The sequence below is a fragment of the Macaca thibetana genome, chromosome 12 (genome assembly GCF_024542745.1).
Source record: "Macaca thibetana thibetana isolate TM-01 chromosome 12, ASM2454274v1, whole genome shotgun sequence".
NCBI lineage: Eukaryota > Metazoa > Chordata > Mammalia > Primates > Cercopithecidae > Macaca > Macaca thibetana.
In genome coordinates this window covers 64,975,906-64,995,777 of record NC_065589.1, presented here as the reverse complement: position 1 = coordinate 64,995,777, position 19,872 = coordinate 64,975,906, and the positions used below count along the sequence as shown (strand labels likewise).

The 19,872-nt window shown below is 39.9% G+C and overlaps 1 protein-coding gene across 1 annotated transcript in view; it reads right to left on the bottom strand.

Moving 5' to 3' along the window:
- The window catches only part of PDE11A (phosphodiesterase 11A), a 467,408-nt gene that overhangs the window by 298,010 nt on the left and 149,526 nt on the right, over positions 1–19,872 (bottom strand). Inside the window, exon 3 of the mRNA XM_050750610.1 lies at positions 936–1,025. Within this exon, the coding sequence (XP_050606567.1) occupies positions 936–1,025 (90 nt within the window). The remainder of the gene's footprint in view (positions 1–935; positions 1,026–19,872) is intronic.

Here is a 19,872-nt window from a genome sequence, read left to right as displayed (position 1 = left end):
TAATATAATTTAATCTCTATTTGATAATTTAGCATTTTTTGAGTACTAGACTTTGCCTTTTTTGCAACTTAGATCTGTAGCTCCTGAAGGTATAAGAGATCTCTCTAAGTGTTTCTTTATAATACTATAAAACAGTCTTTGCATTATTGTTCCAAGTATCTAGTGTGGGGCACTTTCAGAAACCCTTTCAATTTAAAAATTGTTTCAATCCAAAAATTGTTTCAATTCAAAAATAAAATCTGGGAAGTGGGGGTAAGATCATGTTTGTAACATAACTTGCTTCTTAAAGGAACTTAGTTGTAAAAGCATCACCAAATTGTGTTATTGCTTCAAAGCCATAAATAAGCAAGGATTTATCTGCGGCCTTACAGTATAGATGTGATATTAATTTTCTTTTTTTTTTTTTTTTTGAGATGGAGTCTCACTCTGTCACCTAGGCTGGAGTGCAGTGGCGCAATCTCCACTCACTGTGACCTCCACCTCCCGGGTTCAAGCGATTATCCTGCCTCAGCCTCCCAAGTAGCTGGGACTACAGGCACCCGCCACCACGCCCAGCTAATTTTTGTATTTTCAGTAGAGACAAGGTTTCACCATGTGGGCCAGGCTGGTCTTGAACTCCCGACCTTGTGATCTGCCCGCCTCAGCCTCCCAAAGTGCTGGGATTACAGGCATAAGCAATTGTGCCCAGCCAATTTCATTTTTAAAAGAAGCTTGTACCCCTTCTCCCAAATAACAACAGATAATTTGTATCCACTTCCATTTGGGCTTATTGCTTCAAGTGTATCTTCAACCACAGCCTTGCAGAATTATACAAATAAAAAAAGATTCCTGTACTATTCAAAGATCATTCATTGGCTGTTTTTAAAAGACATAGTGACTTACAGAAACTAGAAAGAGAGTATTGAGGAGTGTCAATAATGTTTTTATTTACTCACTCTGCTTCTTTCATATTCTTTCCTTGAAGCAGCAAAGAGCTGAGCGTTAGATATGGCAATTCCACAAAACGGAAGATACATCTGCATAACCTGGGACAAAGAGAGCAGTAAGAACATTAAAACATAAAAACACTGCTACATCCTTCGCTAAATTCCACACTTCCTCTATATGCCTGATTATAATACTTTATTTGCATCTACAGAGATTGAGTACAGAGAGTTGTTGATACTAGTATTTTAACTTCAGAATGAATATTTTTCAAAGTTAACTGAAAGATGTTGTAAATCAGTCTTTAACTAAAGAATTCACATCTATGAAGACATAAAGTGAAGCAACAGATTATGAGGGCTGTGACATAGGAACTGTGCCTAAAGCAGCTTGTATTGCTTCTTGGATAAAAGAAGGATAAATAAGTAAACAAACTGTGATACACCTGGAATTTAAGGCATGTGCCCATACTCACATTTGGAGGTAGGCAGGATATAAGTCAATTCTTTTGTTGGCATATGGCATATACCATATGTATATGGCACACAATTCACATCTGTAGCAGGGATTTCAGCTTGATTCTAGACCTATCCGCTACTAGTTTTAAACATGCCTGTCAGGCTGGGCCCAGTGGGGTCAGCAGGCCTGGCAACCTTCTGCAAAAGAGCTCTAATTGTGTCTACCACTGGGTAGACATAACTGGACACAAATCATACTGGTGGGAGGCTTCCGCAGAAGCCTGATGAGGAAAGGCTGGGAGCCTGTGATGGAGAAGTCCTCATATGGGCAGAAAAACCCAGCCGTGATGGGCCTACTCCTAACAAAGGCTTTCTTATCATGGAGGTTTAGGCATAGGGATTTTTACTACTGCATTGCACTCTCAAGAAATTCATCTCCAAAGTCTCTGATTCCAGAGAGACAGAATGCGCCAAGTAAAAACTGAAAGAACTATTTCCGTAAATTCTTCACAATGTAGATGAAACAAGTGACATACTTGGGACTTCTCTAAAGCAAGAGGGAAAAAGCATGTTTATATCATAGTCTCTCTATGTCTCTCTTTCTGTCCTCTCTGTCTCTCTCTCTCTCTCTCACACACACACACACACACACACACACGCACGCACACACACACAATGGTGCCCTAGGAAGAGGTACAAAGCCCTGGCAAAATAGAACAATTCCTGCTGTATCCAGCAGAAGGCAGTGCAGTGCCCACTGTGGGTGAGGGATGACGGCAGCCTCACCAACTCAGGAAGCACTTGTGAGGCACCCGGGACATCCAGAACAGAATCACCTGGAGTGCAAGGTAATTACGCAGAGGACTTGAGGTGCACAAAAGATGAAGGGCAATTCACATTCCCTATCACTGAATGTCCTTATTAAAATCTTTCTTTGGTTACCTGGGCATGACCAACTCTGACCTACAGTCCTGGAAAGAATTTCAGAGCCATATAAAAACTAAAGCTATGACTTCATTTTTAAAGAAGATAGAGAAACAATGGGGTCAGAATTAAGAAGAGGTACAAAAATAAATGATTTTTGCGGATGTTTTTGGGATAAATTCCTTTTCTGGATTTTCACATATTGCCTTCTGGAACTAGATGTTATTTCTGTTACCCCCTACTTTCCCCTTTCTTGCTACTCCCCCTCATGCCTTAGAAAGTTTGTCCATAAACCAAGATAAAGCTATTGGCATAAAGCTGCCAGATATTCCATCAGAATTTCCCTGCCTTTAGGCAGAATGGGACCACTTTCAATATCACCTACACATACAGCAAGCACTTTCCTTGTAGTTTTCTGGAAGTTTTGTTTTTGGCTCTTTGTTTTTTTCTGCCATGGAGACAGTGACTATAGCGGGGATAAAAGCAAGGAGGAGATGTGGGTTACTTATTTTAACTTTCCACTACTTATTTGTTTTATTTATTTTTGCCTTCAGGGGACAAATTTAAGGTGGTTGGTAAGTCAAGCAAGTAAGAGGGGAGTGACCAAATGAACATGTGAAATGTTTTCTAATATATCACAGGCTTGCTTCACTTCATTTGTAATTCCAATATTTACTGAGTTCCAGGTATTATATGAAATTAAAAAGAATCTGAATTTTAAATCAAATAATCTTTGTTATTTTTACAGTTTTGCTGTATGAAATGCAACAAATCACATAAGCTCTTGAACCTTTTTCTTATCTATAAATGCCAGGTTTATGGTCTTTTTTGGTTCTAATCTTTGGTGATTCAAATAATGTGAAACATCATTAAGCTGCAATATTCTATTTACTAGAGAAAACAAAGAATTCAGTAAACATGCCTGTACCTTATTCAAGAAAAAATAATTTATAATAGTAATTGACATTGGCTAAGCCCTTCTGTCAACATGTCAGGCATGATGCTATGTGTCAGGGATGATGTTAAGCATTGTATATGCACTATATCTGTTTTATATTCACTTATGTTTTACCATTAATCCCAGTTTGCAGATGAGAAAACTAAGGCTTTAAGAACTTACCCAAAGTTCTTGGGAGATAATTCTCTATGGATATTTTGTGTTTCTGCACATGTGGCAAAGAGAGGCACTGGCTGTATCTTTTGGGAATGCTTATACAACGAACAGCCTTGGAAGACAGAGATACTGTCTCCTTTCAGAGCAAAGAACAGAAGTGTTTACTATCCAGTATAATAAAGACAATATCTCCCTCTAGACAGAAGTCAGGCAGGCTCACTGTTCATTATAAAAGATTTGGGTTGCTGACATTTGAGGTTCCTCTGCTGTCATGCAATCTACTATATGTGCTATTACTGGGGTCAGGGAACCAGCAAAAATGCTGATGCTCAAACTATTGCTGTTGTTGTGAGTAATAAACTGTTTTTTGTCACTGATCCAGGAGTCTCATGTCTTCTGTCAGCATCCATGAGACTGTAGCAGATTAACTTGCTAGCCTGCATGTACAGTATAGTAAAATCAGACCGTTTACAAATCTTAACGATGTCACCTAGATAGTAAATGGTGAAGCTGAATTTAGAATCCAAGCGGCCTAACCCTAGGATCTACCTTCTTTTTTTGTTGTTGTTGTTGTTAAAATTATTCTCTTTTATTGGTAATTTTTTTTTTAAATACTTTAAGTTCTAGGGTACATGTGCATAACGTGCAGCTTTGTTACATATGTATACTTGTGCCATGTTGGTGTGCTGCACCCATCAACTTGTCAGCACCCATCAACTCCTCATTTACATCAGGTATAACTCCCAATGCAATCCCTCCCCCCTCCCCCCCCTCCCCCCTCCCCATGATAGGCCCCAGTGTGTGATGTTCCCCTTCTGGAGTCCAAGTGATCTCATTGTTCAGTTCCCACCTATGACTGAGAACATGCGGTGTTTGGTTTTCTGTTCTTGTGATAGTTTGCTGAGAATGATGGTTTCCAGCTGCATCCATGTCCCTACAAAGGACACAAACTCATCCTTTTTCATGGCTGCATAGTATTCCATGGTGTATATGTGCCACATTTTCTTAATCCAGTCTGTCACTGATGGACATTTGGGTTGATTCCAAGTCTTTGCTATTGTGAATAGTGCCACAATGAACATACATGTGCATGTGTCTTTATAGCAGCATGATTTATCATCCTTTGGGTATATACCCAGTAATGGGATGGCTGGGTCATATGCTGCTTCTAGTTCTAGATCCTTGAGGAATCGCCATACTGTTTTCCATAATGGTTGAACTAGTTTACAATCCCACCAGCAGTGTAAAAGTGTTCCTATTTCTCCACATCCTCTCCAGCACCTGTTGTTTCCTGACTTTTTAATGATTGCCATTCTAACTGGTGTGAGATGGTATCTCATTGTGGTTTTGATTTGCATTTCCCTGATGGCCAGTGATGACCAGCATTTTTTCATGTATCTGTTGGCTGTATGCATGTCTTCTTTTAAGAAATGTCTGTTCATATCCCTTGCCCACTTTTTGATGGGGTTGTTTGTTTTTTTCTTGTAAATTTGTTTGAGTTCTTTGTAGGTTCTGGATATTAGCCCTTTGTCAGATGAGTAGATTGCAAAAATTTTCTCCCACTCTGTAGGTTGCCTGTTCACTCTGATGGTAGTTTCTTTTGCTGTGCAGAAGCTCTTTAGTTTAATTAGATCCCATTTGTCAATTTTGGCTTTTGTTGCCATTGCTTTTGGTGTTTTAGACATGAAGTCCTTGCCCATGCCTATATTACCTAGGTTTTCTTCTAGGGTTTTTATGGTATTAGGTCTAACATTTAAGTCTCTAATCCATCTTGAATTAATTTTCATATAAGGAGTAAGGAAAGGATCCAGTTTCAGCTTTCTACTTATGGCTAGCCAATTTTCCCAGCACTATTTATTAAATAGGGAATCTTTTCCCCATTTCTTATTTTTCTCAGGTTTGTCAAAGATCAGATGGCTGTAGATGTGTGGTATTATTTCTGAGGCCTCTGTTCTGTTCCATTGGTCTATATCTCTGTTTTGGTACCAGTACCATGCTGTTTTGGTTACTGTAGCCTTGTAGTATAGTTTGAAGTCAGGTAGCATGATGCCTCCAGCTTTGTTCTTTTGACTTAGGATTGTCTTGGCAATGCGGGCTCTTTTTTGGTTCCACATGAACTTTAAAGCAGTTTTTTCCAATTCTGTGAAGAAACTCATTGGTAGCTTGATGGGGATGGCATTGAATCTATAAATTACCTTGGACAGTATGGCCATTTACACGATATTGATTCTTCCTATCCATGAGCATGGAATGTTCTTCCATTTGTTTGTGTCCTCTTTTATTTCACTGAGCAGTGGTTTGTAGTTCTCCTTGAAGAGGTCCTTTACATCCCTTGTAAGTTGAATTCCTAGGTATTTTATTCTCTTTGAAGCAATTGTGAATGGAAGTTCATTCATGATTTGGCTCTCTGTTTGTCTGTTACTGGTGTATAAGAATGCTTGTGATTTTTGCACATTAATTTTGTATCCTGAGACTTTGCTGAAGTTGCTGATCAGCTTAAGATTTCGGGCTGAGATGATGGGGTTTTCTAAATATACAATCATGTCATCTGCAAACAGAGACAATTTGACTTCTTCTTTTCCTAACTGAATACCCTTGATTTCTTTCTCTTGCCTGATTACCCTAGCCAGAACTTCCAACACTGTGTTGAATAGGAGTGGTGAGAGAGGGCATCCCTGTCTTGTGCCAGTTTTCAAAGGGAATGCTTCCAGTTTTTGTCCATTCAGTATGATATTGGCTGTGGGTTTGTCATAAATAGCTCTTATTGTTTTGAGATACGTCCCATCAGTACCGAATTTATTGAGAGCTTTTAGCATGAAGGGCTGTTGAATTTTGTCAAAGGCCTTTTCTGCATCTATTGAGATAATCATGTGGTTTTTGTCTTTGGTTCTGTTTATATGCTGGATTATGTTTATTGATTTGCATGTGTTGAACCAGCCTTGCATCCCAGGGATGAAGCCCACTTGATCATGGTGGATGAGCTTTTTGATGTGCTGCTGGATTCGGTTTGCCAATATTTTACTGAGGATTTTTGCATCGATGTTCATCAGGGATATTGGTCTAAAATTCTCTTTTGTTGTTGTATCTTTGCCAGGCTTTGGTATCAGGATGATGTTGGCCTCATAAAATGAGTTAGGGAGGATTCTCTCTTTTTCTATTGATTGGAATAGTTTCAGAAGGAAAGGTACCAGCTCCTCCTTGTACCTCTGTTAGAATTCGGTTGTGAATCCATCTGGTTCGGGGTTTTTTTGCTTGGTAGGCTATTAATTATTGCCTCAATTTCAGAGCCTGCTATAGGTCTATTCAGGGATTCAACTTCTTCCTGGTTTAGTCTTGGGAGAGTGTAAGCAGGAAATTATCCATTTCTTCTAGATTTTCTAGTTTATTTGCATAGAGGTGTTTCTAGTATTCTCTGATGGTATTTTGTATTTCTGTGCGGTCGGTGGTGATATCCCCTTTATCATTTTTGATTGCGTCTATTTGATTCTTCTCTCTTTTCTTCTTTATTAGTCTTGCTAGCGGTCTGTCAATTTTATTGATCTTTTCAAAAAACCAACTCCTGGATTCATTGATTTTTTGGAGGGTTTTTTGTGTCTCTATCTCCTTCAGTTTTGCTCTGATCTTAGTTATTTCTTGCCTTCTGCTGGCTTTTGAATGTGTTTGCTCTTGCTTCTCTAGTTCTTTTAATTGTGATGTTAGAGTGTCAATTTTAGATCTTTCCTGCTTTCTCTTGTGGGCATTTAGTGCTATAAATTTCCCTCTACGCACTGCTTTAAATGTGTCCCAGAGATTCTGGTATGTTGTATCTTTGTTCTCATTGGTTTTAAAGAACATCTTTATTTCTCCTTTCATTTCATTATGTACCGAGTAGTCATTCAGGAGCAGGTTGTTCAGTTTCCATGTCGTTGAGTGGTTTTGATTGAGTTACTTAGTCTTGAGTTCTAGTTTGAGTGCACTGTGGTCTGAGAGACAGTTTGTTATAATTTCTGTTCTTGTACATTTGCTGAGGAGTGCTTTACTTCCAATTATGTGGTCAATTTTGGAATAAGTGCGATGTGGTGCTGAGAAGAATGTATATTCTGTTGATTTGGGGTGGAGAGTTCTATAGATGTCTATTAGGTCTGCTTGCTGCAGAGGTGAGTTCAATTCCTGGATATCCTTGTTAACTTTGTCTCGTTGATCTGTCTAATGTTGACAGTGGGGTGTTGAAGTCTCCCATTATTATTATATGGGAGTCTAAGTCTCTTTGTAAGTCTCTAAGGACTTGCTTTATGAATCTGGGTGCTCCTGTATTGGGTGCATATATATTTAGGATAGTTAGCTCTTCCTGTTGAATTGATCCCTTTACCATTATGTAATGGCCTTCTTTGTCTCTTCTGATCTTTGATGGCTTAAAGTCTGTTTTATCAGAGACTAGTATTGCAACCCCTGTTTTTTTTTTTTTTTTTTGTTCTCCATTTGCTTGGTAGATCTTCCTCCATCCCTTTATTTTGAGTATATGTGTGTCTCTGCATGTGAGATGGGTCGCCTGAATACAGCAAACTGATGGGTCTTGACTGTTTATCCTGTATGCCAGTCTGTGTCTTTTAATTGGAGCATTTAGTCCATTTACATTTAAGGTTAATATTGTTATGTGTGAACTTGATCCTGTCATTATGATATTAACTGGTTATTTTGCTCGTTAGTTGATGCAGTTTCTTCCTAGACTCGATGGTCTTTACAATTTGGCATGTTTTTGCAATGGCTGGTACCGGTTGTTCCTTTCCATGTTTAGTGCTTCCTTCAGGAGCTCCTGTAAGGCAGGCCTGGTGGTGACAAAATCTCTAAGCATTTGCTTATCTGTAAAGGATTTTATTTCTCCTTCACTTATGAAACTTAGTTTGGCTGGATATGAAATTCTGGGTTTAAAATTCTTTTCTTTAAGAATGTTGAATATTGGCCCCCACTCTCTTCTGACTTGTAGAGTTTCTGCCGAGATATCTGCTGTTAGTCTGATGGACTTCCCTTTGTGGGTAACCTGACCTTTCTCTCTGGCTGCCCTTAACAGTTTTTCCTTCATTTCAACTTTGGTGAATCTGGCAATTATGTGTCTTGGAGTTGCTCTTCTCGAGGAGTATCTTTGTGGCGTTCTCTGTATTTCCTGAATTTGAATGTTGGCCTGCCTTACTAGGTTGGGGAAGTTCTCCTGGATAATATCCTGAAGAATGTTTTCCAACTTGGTTCCATTTTCCCCCTCACTTTCAGGTACCCCAATCAGACGTAGATTTGGTCTTTTCACATAATCCCATACTTCTTGAAGGCTTTGTTCATTTTTTTTTCCTCTTTTTTCTTTAGACTTCTCTTCTCACTTCATTTCATTCATTTGATCCTCAATCGCTGATACTCTTTCTTCCAGTTGATCGAGTCGGTTACTGAAGCTTGTGCATTTGTCACGTATTTCTCGTGTCATGGTTTTTATCTCTGTCAGTTCGTTTATGGCCTTCTCTGCATTGATTATTCTAGTTATCCATTCTTCCAATCTTTTTTCAAGATTTTTAGTTTCTTTGCGCTGGGTATGTAATTCCTCCTTTAGCTCTGAGAAGTTTGATGGACTGAAGCCTTCTTCTCTTAATGCGTCAAAGTCATTCTCTGTCCAGCTTTGATCTGTTGCTGGTGATGAGCTGCGTCTCTTTGGAGGGGGAGATGCGCTCTTATTTTTTGAATTTCCAGCTTTTCTGCCCTGCTTTTTCCCCATCTTTGTGGTTTTATCTGCTGTTGGTCTTTGATGATGGTGACGTACTGATGGGGTTTTGGTGTGGGTGTCCTTCCTGTTTGTTAGTTTTCCTTCTAACAGTCAGGACCCTCAGCTGTAGGTCTGTTGGAGATTGCTTGAGGTCCACTCCAGACCCTGTTTGCCTGGGTATCAGCAGCAGAGGCTGCAGAAGCTAGAATATTGCTGAACAGCGAGTGTACCTGTCTGATTCTTGCTTTGGAAGCTTCGTCTCAGGGGCGTACCCTGCCGTGTGAGGTGTGGGGTGTCGGTCTGCCCGTAGTTGGGGATGTCTCCCAGTTAGGCTACTCAGGGGTCAGGGACCCACTTGAGCAGGCAGTCTGTCCATTCTCAGATCTCAAACTCCATGATGGGAGATCCACTGCTCTCTTCAAATCTGTCAGACAGGGTCGTTAGTGTCTGCAGAGGTTTCTGCTGCTTTTTTTTGTTTGTTTAGCTGTGCCCTGTCCCCAGAGGTGGCGTCTACAGAGACAGGCAGGCCTCCTTGAGCTGCTGTGGGCTCCACCCAGTTGAAGCTTCCCAGAGGCTTTGTTTACCTACTTAAGCCTCAGCAGAGGCGGGCACCCCTCCCCCAGCCTTGCTGCTGCCTTGCCCTTAGATCGCAGACTGCTGTGCTAGCAATGAGGGAGGCTCTGCGGGCGTGGGACCCTCCCGGCCAGGTGTGGGATATAATCTCCTGGTGTGCCATTTGCTAAGACCCTTGGTAAAGCGCAGTATTGAGGTGGGAGTTATCCGATTTTCCAGGTTTTGAGTGTCTCAGTTCCCCTTGCTAGGGAAAGGGATCCCCTTCCCCCTTGCACTTCCCAGGTGAGGCGATGCCTCGCCCTGCTTCAGCTCTCCCTGGTCGGGCTTCAGCAGCTGACCAGCACCGATTGTCCGGCACTCCCTAGTGAGATGAACCCAGTATCTCAGTTGAAAATGCAGAAATCACCTGTCTTTTGTGTGGCTCGTGATGGGAGCTGGAGATTGGAGCTGTTCCTATTTGGCCATCTTGCTCCGCCCCCCAGATCTACCTTCTTAACGTCTACATTCTCCTGCTTCCCAAAGTCATACATATCTTTCACACCATTAATATGATAGTCTGGTTAACTGCAGTGCAAGATAGATTACTAAGACTAGCCGTCCATTACTCCAGCGTATGAGCAGTCATAGGAGACTGCAGAAGCAGAAAGCAGTTCTGATAGAGCAGGCAAAACCCGGTTTCTGGAGATAACAAGGCAACTGTTCTCAGGGGGCAATATATCTAGCAGTTGGTGTAAGGGCAATCCTAGGTAGAGCACAAACCACACTGATAGGCATCAGAGTGTGGTTATGAAGGCCAGAGTAGAAAGTCTGGGCAGAAAAGAAACTGAGCCTGTCAGCAGGCAGCTGGGCCCTCGCCTCCAGGTGGAGCTTTAAGGATCAGCTTATACTCTTGGTAGTGAAAGGGAGGGAAATGGCAGAAGAAAAGAAGGGGCCCATCGGTATGAAATGTGAGGCACAATGTTTTAAGGAGACACAGAACTGCTCATAGATAGGGGCTGTGGCAAAGCTGGGCCCACAGGTGAGGGTCCTGTGGTGTGGATCCAGCTATAGAGTGGAAAATGGATCAGGGACTGGGAACCAGGCTGTGTTCCACACATGGCTAGAGAGGTTCCAGTCTTAGCCCAGTGGGAACACTGTAGTGTCCCCAGGAGCCTAGGAACAGCCTAACATCAAACCGTCAGTCAATTGCAAATCTCTTCATCCTCATCCAATCTTGTTTCTGTTAAACTTAGTTTTTCATCTAAAAATTTAGAATTTGCAAATACCTTTTCCAAACAGTATAAGCTATTCTTCATGAATAGTACCATGTACTATCAAGAAAGCAGGCAAATCAGATTGGTATTAGTTCTTTTCATCTACCCCATTGTGTCTGACAAAGCATCCCTCAATTTAGTCCTGACAGATGAATGGTATTTACTTTTCACAACCTCAGGAAAAGCAACTCCACAATCTTCATCCATTTTACACATCTAGCAAATGTCACTTTCACGAAATTTTCTCATACAAATGTAACAAACCCCTCATATCACAATATACCTCCAATTCTTATCCTTTAGTGGAGATGAAAAACAACGAAAGCTCTGCTATTTGAAGCCAATTACAAGGCATTTAACTTGGCATTTTGAATGGCAAAAGAGACTCCTGCTGTCTTGTTTTGTGTACTTCAATTTATCAAGTTAATGCTTCTATAACAGCATCCAAACAAAAGCAAATGGCAAAATGAACACCCTACTCACTGTACTGGGAATGCACAGATCAGCTCAATTTAACAAGAGCCTCCTGACTGCCTTCTCCCATCAGGCCCTTGGTTAACATGCAGCCCGTACACTACATTGCATGACACCATTATTATTTTCAAGTTTACCACTAATTAACTATATCCCTGAGATGATTACTAGACAACTCAAACTCCTTCAATATTTTCACGAAAATACAGGCTAAAGTTCAAATTTCAACGCCCTGTTAAGGCCTTCCAAATGTTGGCCCTATTGGACATTATTATTATTGTTATTATTAATGTTTGCTTAGATTTACCCACATGTGTACCAGTTTTTTCCTCCTCATTCCTTCCAACATCTCCTTCATTCTTTCTGTGATATAGTTTTACTCTTATTTTTCCCAAAGACAATCATTTAGAGTATCTTTTAGTGTTGGTGGTAAATGCTTTTAGTTTTGTATGAAAATATGTTTATTTTCTAATCAATCTTAAAAGGTAAGGTAGTTGGGTATTATTCCCCTATCAAGTGCAATTGATGCTGCTAAAAAGCCAGCTGCCAATCAAATTCTTGGTAGATTATCTCCCTTTGTCTCTGGTTTCTTTTAGGTCTTCTTTATGTCATTGGTAGTTAATTTGCATTTTTTCAGCCTCAATGAAAGGCTTAATTGAATCATGGTAACCTCCAATGTATATACTGGCCAAACATTACTGTGGATGGAGACAATATTATACCTTCATGACTCATTGCACACTGAGAGAGAATGTTTGTTAACGTAAGAAATGTTCTACCCTGTGTCATTCATTGGCATGACAATTCAGCCCTCTGGGGTCAGATTCAATTGCACAATGTGTAATTGTGCAACACACACACACACATATTACTCTATTCTGCTCTTTCTGAAGTCCCTTATTTCCAAAAAAAACCCAACTAATTTGGCCTTCACTATGTAGTTTCAGAATGACAAAGGTCTAAAAAGCCTTAATGACTAAGAAGCTAATGAGTCTGTACACGCTTGTGCAGCACTTTTCGGCTTGAAAGCACTTTATGAACATTGGCTAATTAATCTTTACAACATCCCACTCAGAAACAGAGTTAAACTGAAAATCATTAAACAGTGTAAAAAAGTCACTTTAGCCCTGGGAACTCATTAAAATATCACTAATATGCATAGAATTTGATCACTGGGCCTTCCATCAATGTACAGAAAAAAAGACTGTAGGAAGCCAGTCTTTTCAAACTTGCAAGTCACAGAGAAAGGCTATTAAAGCCCCATTGTGTGGTCTGGTACAATTATACATCATTAAAGAATGAAGGGGGCCATCCCGTTTGTGGACCCTACTTGTAGAAGGCAAAACAGCTTGAAGAGCCACATCATTGTCAGCCAAATGAACAGGTGAAAAAAGGTTTTCCCACCTACAGATAACACTTCCTCCCTGTGTGTAGATTCTGAAAACAGGACTCTTAAAGTCACTTCTGCCCTCAGGCAGTAACTATATAATAAAGCTTCACTGATTTGGAACCCACTGATTTGGAACTGGGGATGTTTTAAGATAGTTGTGACTCAAATGCTGAATAAACTCTTCAAGTAGAGTAATTTGGAATGTAACATATCAAAATATGAAAGCAGTCACATTATTTTCATATGATGAAATACTTTCAGAGCATTTTTAGGAATATAATACTAAAAATCATTTTTAAATGAGTTTGGAGTTTTCCAGAGATTCCAGAAGAAAGCCCTGCTTCCAGAGGTGTAGCTTCATTCATTGCAATTTTGTTTCTACACAAATTCAATAAAGATAAAAGATGGAGCTTTTATTTTAGGAATCAGAATCATAAATGACTCTTGTTAGTTCGTGCCAAAATATATGCCCTTGGCTAAGGCATGCCTTTTTCTACCAGTGTTGTGCCCTCTTCAAAGGAAACAGACTCCAAAAAATACAAAGAAATATAAAATACAAACTTTGTTTTAAAAATTGTAATGGGGCCAGGCGCGGTGGCTCATGCCTATAATCCTAGCACTTTGGGAGGCCGAGGCAGGTGGATCACTTAAGGTCAGGAGTTCAAGACTAGCCTGGCCAACATGGTGAAGCCCCGACTCTACCAAAAATTCAAAAATTAGCTGGCCATGGTGGTGCGCACCTGTAGTCGCAGCTACTCAGTAGGCTGAGGCAGGAGAATCACTTGAAGCCGGGAGGTAGAGGTTGCAGTGAGCCGAGATTGTGCCACTGCACTCCAGCCTGGGCGACAGAGTGAGACTCCATCTCCAAAAAGAAAACAAAAGAAAATATTGTAATGGAATAGATAATCCATGCCTTTTGAAATTGTCCACTATGAGAATTGACATTCTGAAGAATAGGGTGGGAGACTTCATTCACAAAAGACAATGGAGAATAAGAGGGCAAATAAAAAGGAGGAGAAGCTTTGTTTGTCGGAGACAGAAACAAGGACAAGATAATGAGGCAGAGATGTGGGGAAGGAAACAAGGAAAGCAAACCTAAGGTGGGCTCCTCACTGGTCCAAATTTGGGGCAGAACACATCCTAAAGCGTGAGTCTTTACAGGCTCCCCTTCTCCTGTCTAGGCACCCCCATCACTCTTCTTCCATGTTCCCTTCTTAGGACAGGGAGATTGAGGTGCTTCTACTTCTGTACCTGAGTACTAAAGCTGGGATCCCAGGGAGGTTGGAATGAGCCCCTTCGACTACTCTAGCCCCCCTCCTACAAGCTAGTGTTGGCTAAAATATCCCCAGGAGGCTATCCAGGGGCAGAGAGGCTGAATTCAGTTCCTGGCAAGTAGCCTAGTAGCATCAACACCTGTTCTCTTTGAGTTTTTAGAGGCTGTGGTCTACTGAGTGCTTGAATTATGCAGGTGCTACTCATATCACTCAACAACCTTATTTCTATTTGGTCCTATATCCACCCCCCAGAACTTTAGGGAAATAACCTTCCCATATCTGGGGGCAGTTTTTTATTCCCACCCTCTTATTTTCAGATACTCAGGGAAAACCCTGAAGGAATCTATTGCAGGACCCATGTCTTTTCTAAAATAATTTTTTTTCTGATCATAGATTTCAAGAGAAAAAAAAGTACCCATATTTATGCCACTCAAGGGTAACCATTATTAACATTTTGGAATATATCATTCAAGTTTTCTTCTCTTTTTCCTTTCACATAAAGTCAAATAGGCTAATCCTATACATAATATTACCTATTATGACCAGTTTCTATGGATGCAAAATATCCCATTGGATGGTCCAGAAATGTAAAATTTATACAGAAGGAAAGTAGACTAGTGGTTGCCTACGTTAGCAGCAGTAACAGGATTTGCTGTAAATGGGCATAGGGGATCTTATTGGTAGTGTGTTCTAAAACTGATTTATGGTGATGGCTGTACCTTACTAAAAGTCATTGAATTGCTCACTTGAAATGCGTGCATTTTATGATATGTAAAATATACCTCAAGAAAGTGTTAAAAATTACCATAAATACTCTGTTCATAGTATGGATTAATGTAGTTTACTTAGTCAATCATACAACATTGGACATTTAGGTTGCTTCCAATTTTAGATTAATAATCCTGGGGTTAAACACCCTTGAAATTAAATCTTTCCAAATCCCATTATTATTTTCTTAGAGTAAAACATTGATATTGGAACTTACTTTTTTCAACACACAACTTACATAGCGCTTTTCTGTACCAGGAAATATTCTAAATGCTTTACTAATATTAATTGATTGGAGTGTATGTACCCTTTAAAATAATCCTTAACAACATGAACACATTTACTTTTTGCTAAAAGAAAACAGTACAGAAGTGCACAGAGTAAAGTAATGACAGTTGCCCCTCAATTTCCTGTCCCACTACCCATTCCCCTCCCAAGGTGCAACCCTGCTAGCATTTGTAGTGTATTCTTCTGGATGTTTTATGGCTACAGTCACACAATATCTAGTTTTAGGATTGTTTGTAAACATAAGTGAGATCACACTATAAGTTATTTTTGATACCTTCTTTTTCACTTGGCAATATATCTTGGAAATCTTTACATGTTATTTCGAAGAGATCTTACTTCATTCATCTTAATGTCTGCAGAATATTCTAGGGGATAGTTGTATCTGTTACCAGACATTGCCATTGTTTCTAATTTTTCTTTATTACAAATAATGCTGCTGTCAACTTTCTTACAAATAAATCTTCATGCACCTGGACAATACTTCTGTTTGACAGTTTCCTAAAGGTGGAATTTTAAGGTTGAAGAATATGTGCACAAAAACACTTAATTACTACTGCCAAATCATCCTCCAAAAAGGCTCTACCAATTTATACTCCCACTAACAGTAATCAGAGGATTCATTTACTCCAACTCATAAAACATTGGGTATTATCATTCTTTTAAAATCTTGTCTATCCGATGGATAAAATCAATAATTTTTGTATTAAGTGACATCTGTTTGATTAATAGATTGAACACTTTTCATAATTTGTTGGTTGTCTGTATTTTTAAATATGGCCTCTTTTGCTTATTTTGCTTATCTTTTAGTGGACATTCATCTATTACTTATTGCTCAGTAAGTACCCTTTATGTGCTAAGAATATTAAACATTTTTCATTTTCACAATTCATGAACTTATTTGATAATCTTAATTGATAATCAAACAGTAATTGTCATCTGTTTGATACAATCCATTAGGCCTACAAGCTATGAGTGCTTTGTCTAAGATGAATAAATATTATGGCTCAGTAAACTTGGCCTACTCCCTCTCACAATGTGAGGAACTTTTACAAAGATATCTGCCTATATAACTCTGCCAAGGTTATTTTTATAAGCAGGTTGACCTACATATATCATCCTGCCCATTTATTCTATCTGCCTTTGTAACTCACAGCTTCTGCAAAAAGTTGGTTTGAGCTACTGTTTGATCCAGGCATTCTTGAGTTTTAGTTATTAAGATTATTATGCTCACGCCTGTAATCCCAACACTTTGGGAGGCCGAGGCGGGCGGACCACGAGGTCAGCAGATCGAGATCATCCTGGCTAACATGGTGAAAATCCGTCTCTACTGAAAATACAAAAAATTAACCAGGCGTGGTGGCACATGCCTGTAGTCCCAGCTACTTGGGAGGCTGAGGCAGGAGAATGGTGTGAACCCGGGAGGTGGAGCTTGCAGTGAGCCAAGATCGCACCACTGCACTCCAGCTTGAGCGACAGAGTGAGACTCTATCTCAAAAAAAAAAAAAAAAAAAAAAAAAAAAAAAAAAAAAAAAAAAAAAAAAAAAAAAAGATCATTATGATTCCCCACTTACCCAGCACAAATAAATGCGGGAAGTTACACAATAGAGTAACTTAGTCAAGGTATCAATGTATCAACACCCTGAAATGCTAGAAAAATCTTATTATATCACAATCAACATATGAACATAAAATTTCCTCTTAGACTATTTTCTGATGAGAAATGCCTAAGTTTTTCTTTAAATTTGAAATATATTCACATTATTTCCTCCTATTAGTAGCAGAAGGCTTTCTTTCACTGTCTCGTTTATCAGACTCCTTCCTTTTTATAATTCCTGGTTCATAAAGTAGAGGACACTACATAAAGGCAGAATCATACAGCATGTGGCCTTTTGTGTCTGGCTGCTTTTACTTTGTATACTGTTTTAAGGGTCCATTTATATTGAAGATATATCAGTACTTTATTCCTTTTAAAATTTTGTTTTAAAGAAATAATTTTTTTTTTTTTTAGGGCAGTTTTAGATTTACAGAAAAGTTAAATTGAAAGCACAGGGATTTCCCATGGACCCCGCCCAGCACACAGTTTCCCCTATTATTAACATCTTACATTAGAGTGGTACAGTTGTTACAACTGATGAGTCAATACTGACACATTATTAACTAAAGTGCAGTCTACAAAGTCTACAATAGGTTCACTCTCTGTGTCACACATTCTGCAGATTTTGACAAATGTACATGTTCACCATTACAGTATCATACAGAATAGTTTATTGCCCTAAAAATTCCCTGTGCTTCACCTTCCCTCCTTCTCCCTGAATCTCTGGCAACCACTAATCTTTTTACTGACTCTGTGGCTTTGCCTTTTCCCGAATGTCACATAGTTGGAATCACGCAGTATATATCCTTTTCAGATTGGCTTCTTTTACTTAGCAATATCCATTTAAGGTACCTCTACATCGTTTCATGGCTTAATAGTTCATTTCTTTTTATCACTGACTAATATTCCATTAACTGGATATACCCGTGTTTGTTTATCCATTCACTTATTGAAGAGCATCTCAATTGCTTCCAAGATTTGACAATTATGAAAAAAGCTGCTATAAACATTCATGTGCCAGTTTTTTTTTGTAGACATAATTTTTTGACTCATTTGTATAAATATCCAGGAACGCAATTGTGGGATTGCATGGTAGGCATATCGTTAGCTTTGCAAGAAACTGCTAAGCTGTCTTCCAAAGCGGCTGTGCCACTTTGCATTCCCACCCTTTCCTATGTCTGGATCCTTCCTGTCCCTTCAAAGGAAGAGTGTTTCCCTTCATTTGGTATTGCTTCCATCTTCACTGTGTAATCTACATCTGCTTGGCTTCATGTCCTCATTCCCTGCCATTCTGCTTATGGTCTTGCAGTCTTCAGAAATGGCTGGCTTGTGGCCTGTCTATGACGTCCCAATTACCTGATCATGAAATGCATCAACTATTCTACATTCTTATTTTCTGCAGCCTTTAACACTTGATCACCAACTGTATATGAAACTTTGGTTTCCATGGACTATACACCCCTATTTAATCTTTTTCTACATTTCTGACACTCATGTTCAAGTTATATTCCCAGGTTCAGTCTTTGGTCTTCTAACTACCCCCTTCTACATTCTCCCTCTAAGGATTTATTTATTTCCACAATATTACAAATATTACAAAATAAAGTGGGTTGTCTATGCAAGAATTAACCTTTGAGCAAGAGTCAGAAAAGACAACAAATTCAGTACTGCCATATATTTAAGGCAGCTGAGAAGACTTCCTCCTTCTGCTCTTGAACTTTGGTCTGTCACAAATTCCCTCTGCCTCTGATTTCACTTCCCTACATCACTAACCCCACTTTTGATTAGTCACATCTGCTACCTCCCAGACCCACTTTTCAGTCTCTAATCCAGACACAACTTGAGCTCTGAAAACATTTGCTTCCTCTATCTTATAGTCTAATTTTAGTATTCCTGGTCCTAGACTGAATTGAACTCTGAATTCAACCATAGTAACTGAACCGGCACCAAAGTCCCTCCCTTTTATCTGTGTCTTCAGTAGTTACCACTGGGACGATTCTCAAAGTGGGCTCTCTGGTGCTGACATTTTCTCTGTGCTCTGGCTCCACATCACCAGGTGCCTACAGGATATTTCAACTTGAAGGTTCTTTTTATTTTATTTTTAAAAATTATTTATTTATGTATTTATGTATTTATGAGACGGAGTCTCGCTCTGTCGCCCAGGCTGGAGTGCAGTGGTGCTATCTCAGCTCACTGCAAGCCCTGCCTCCCGAGTTCACGCCATTCTCCCGCCTCAGCCTCCTGAGTAGCTGGGACTACAGGCACCTGCCACCACTCCCGGCTAATTTTTTTTTTTTTGTATTTTTAGTAGAGACGGGGTTTCACCGTCTTAGCCAGGATGGTCTCGATCTCCTGACCTTGTGATTCGCCCACCTTGGCCTCCCAAAATGCTGGGATTACAGGCGTGAGCCACCGGGCCCGGCCAACCTGAAAGTTCTTATAGTGCCACAAACTCAGCATTCCGAAACCAAGTTTATCATCTCAAATTCCCCTGTTCTTCCAAAAGAAAGAGGGTTTCCTCCTCCATATGTGCCAAAAAAAAAAAATCATTAAAGTTCAAATCACCCAGTTCCAAATCCTGGAAGCCATCATTGATTGCTATCCAGATGTAGGCATAAGCAATTCAGGAGCTTTTGAAACTTCTGTTCCCATGGCCTTGATTTTCCCTACTCCAGCACTGCCATCACTCACCATCTCTGGTAACAGTTCCCAGATCTCTCACCATTGCTGCAACAGTAGCCAAGATCCTCTCACCCTTGCAATGTGACAAGAACCCAGTAACCTTTGTTTCCCATCCGGAAAAGCTATAAATTTAAACACACTAACTCTCCATCCCAACGTGCTCCATTGTCTTAACTTTTTTTTTTTTTTTTTTTTGAGACGGAGTCTTGCTCTGTCGCTCAGGCTGGAGTGCAGTGGCCAGATCTCAGCTCACTGCAAGCTTCGCCTCCCGGGTTCACGCCATTCTCCTGCCTCAGCCTCCGGAGTAGCTGGGACTACACGCGCCCGCCACCTCGCCCGGCTAGTTTTTTGTATTTTTTTAGTAGAGACGGGGTTTCACCATGTTAGCTAGGATGGTCTTGATCTTGTGACCTCGTGATCCGCCCGTCTCGGCC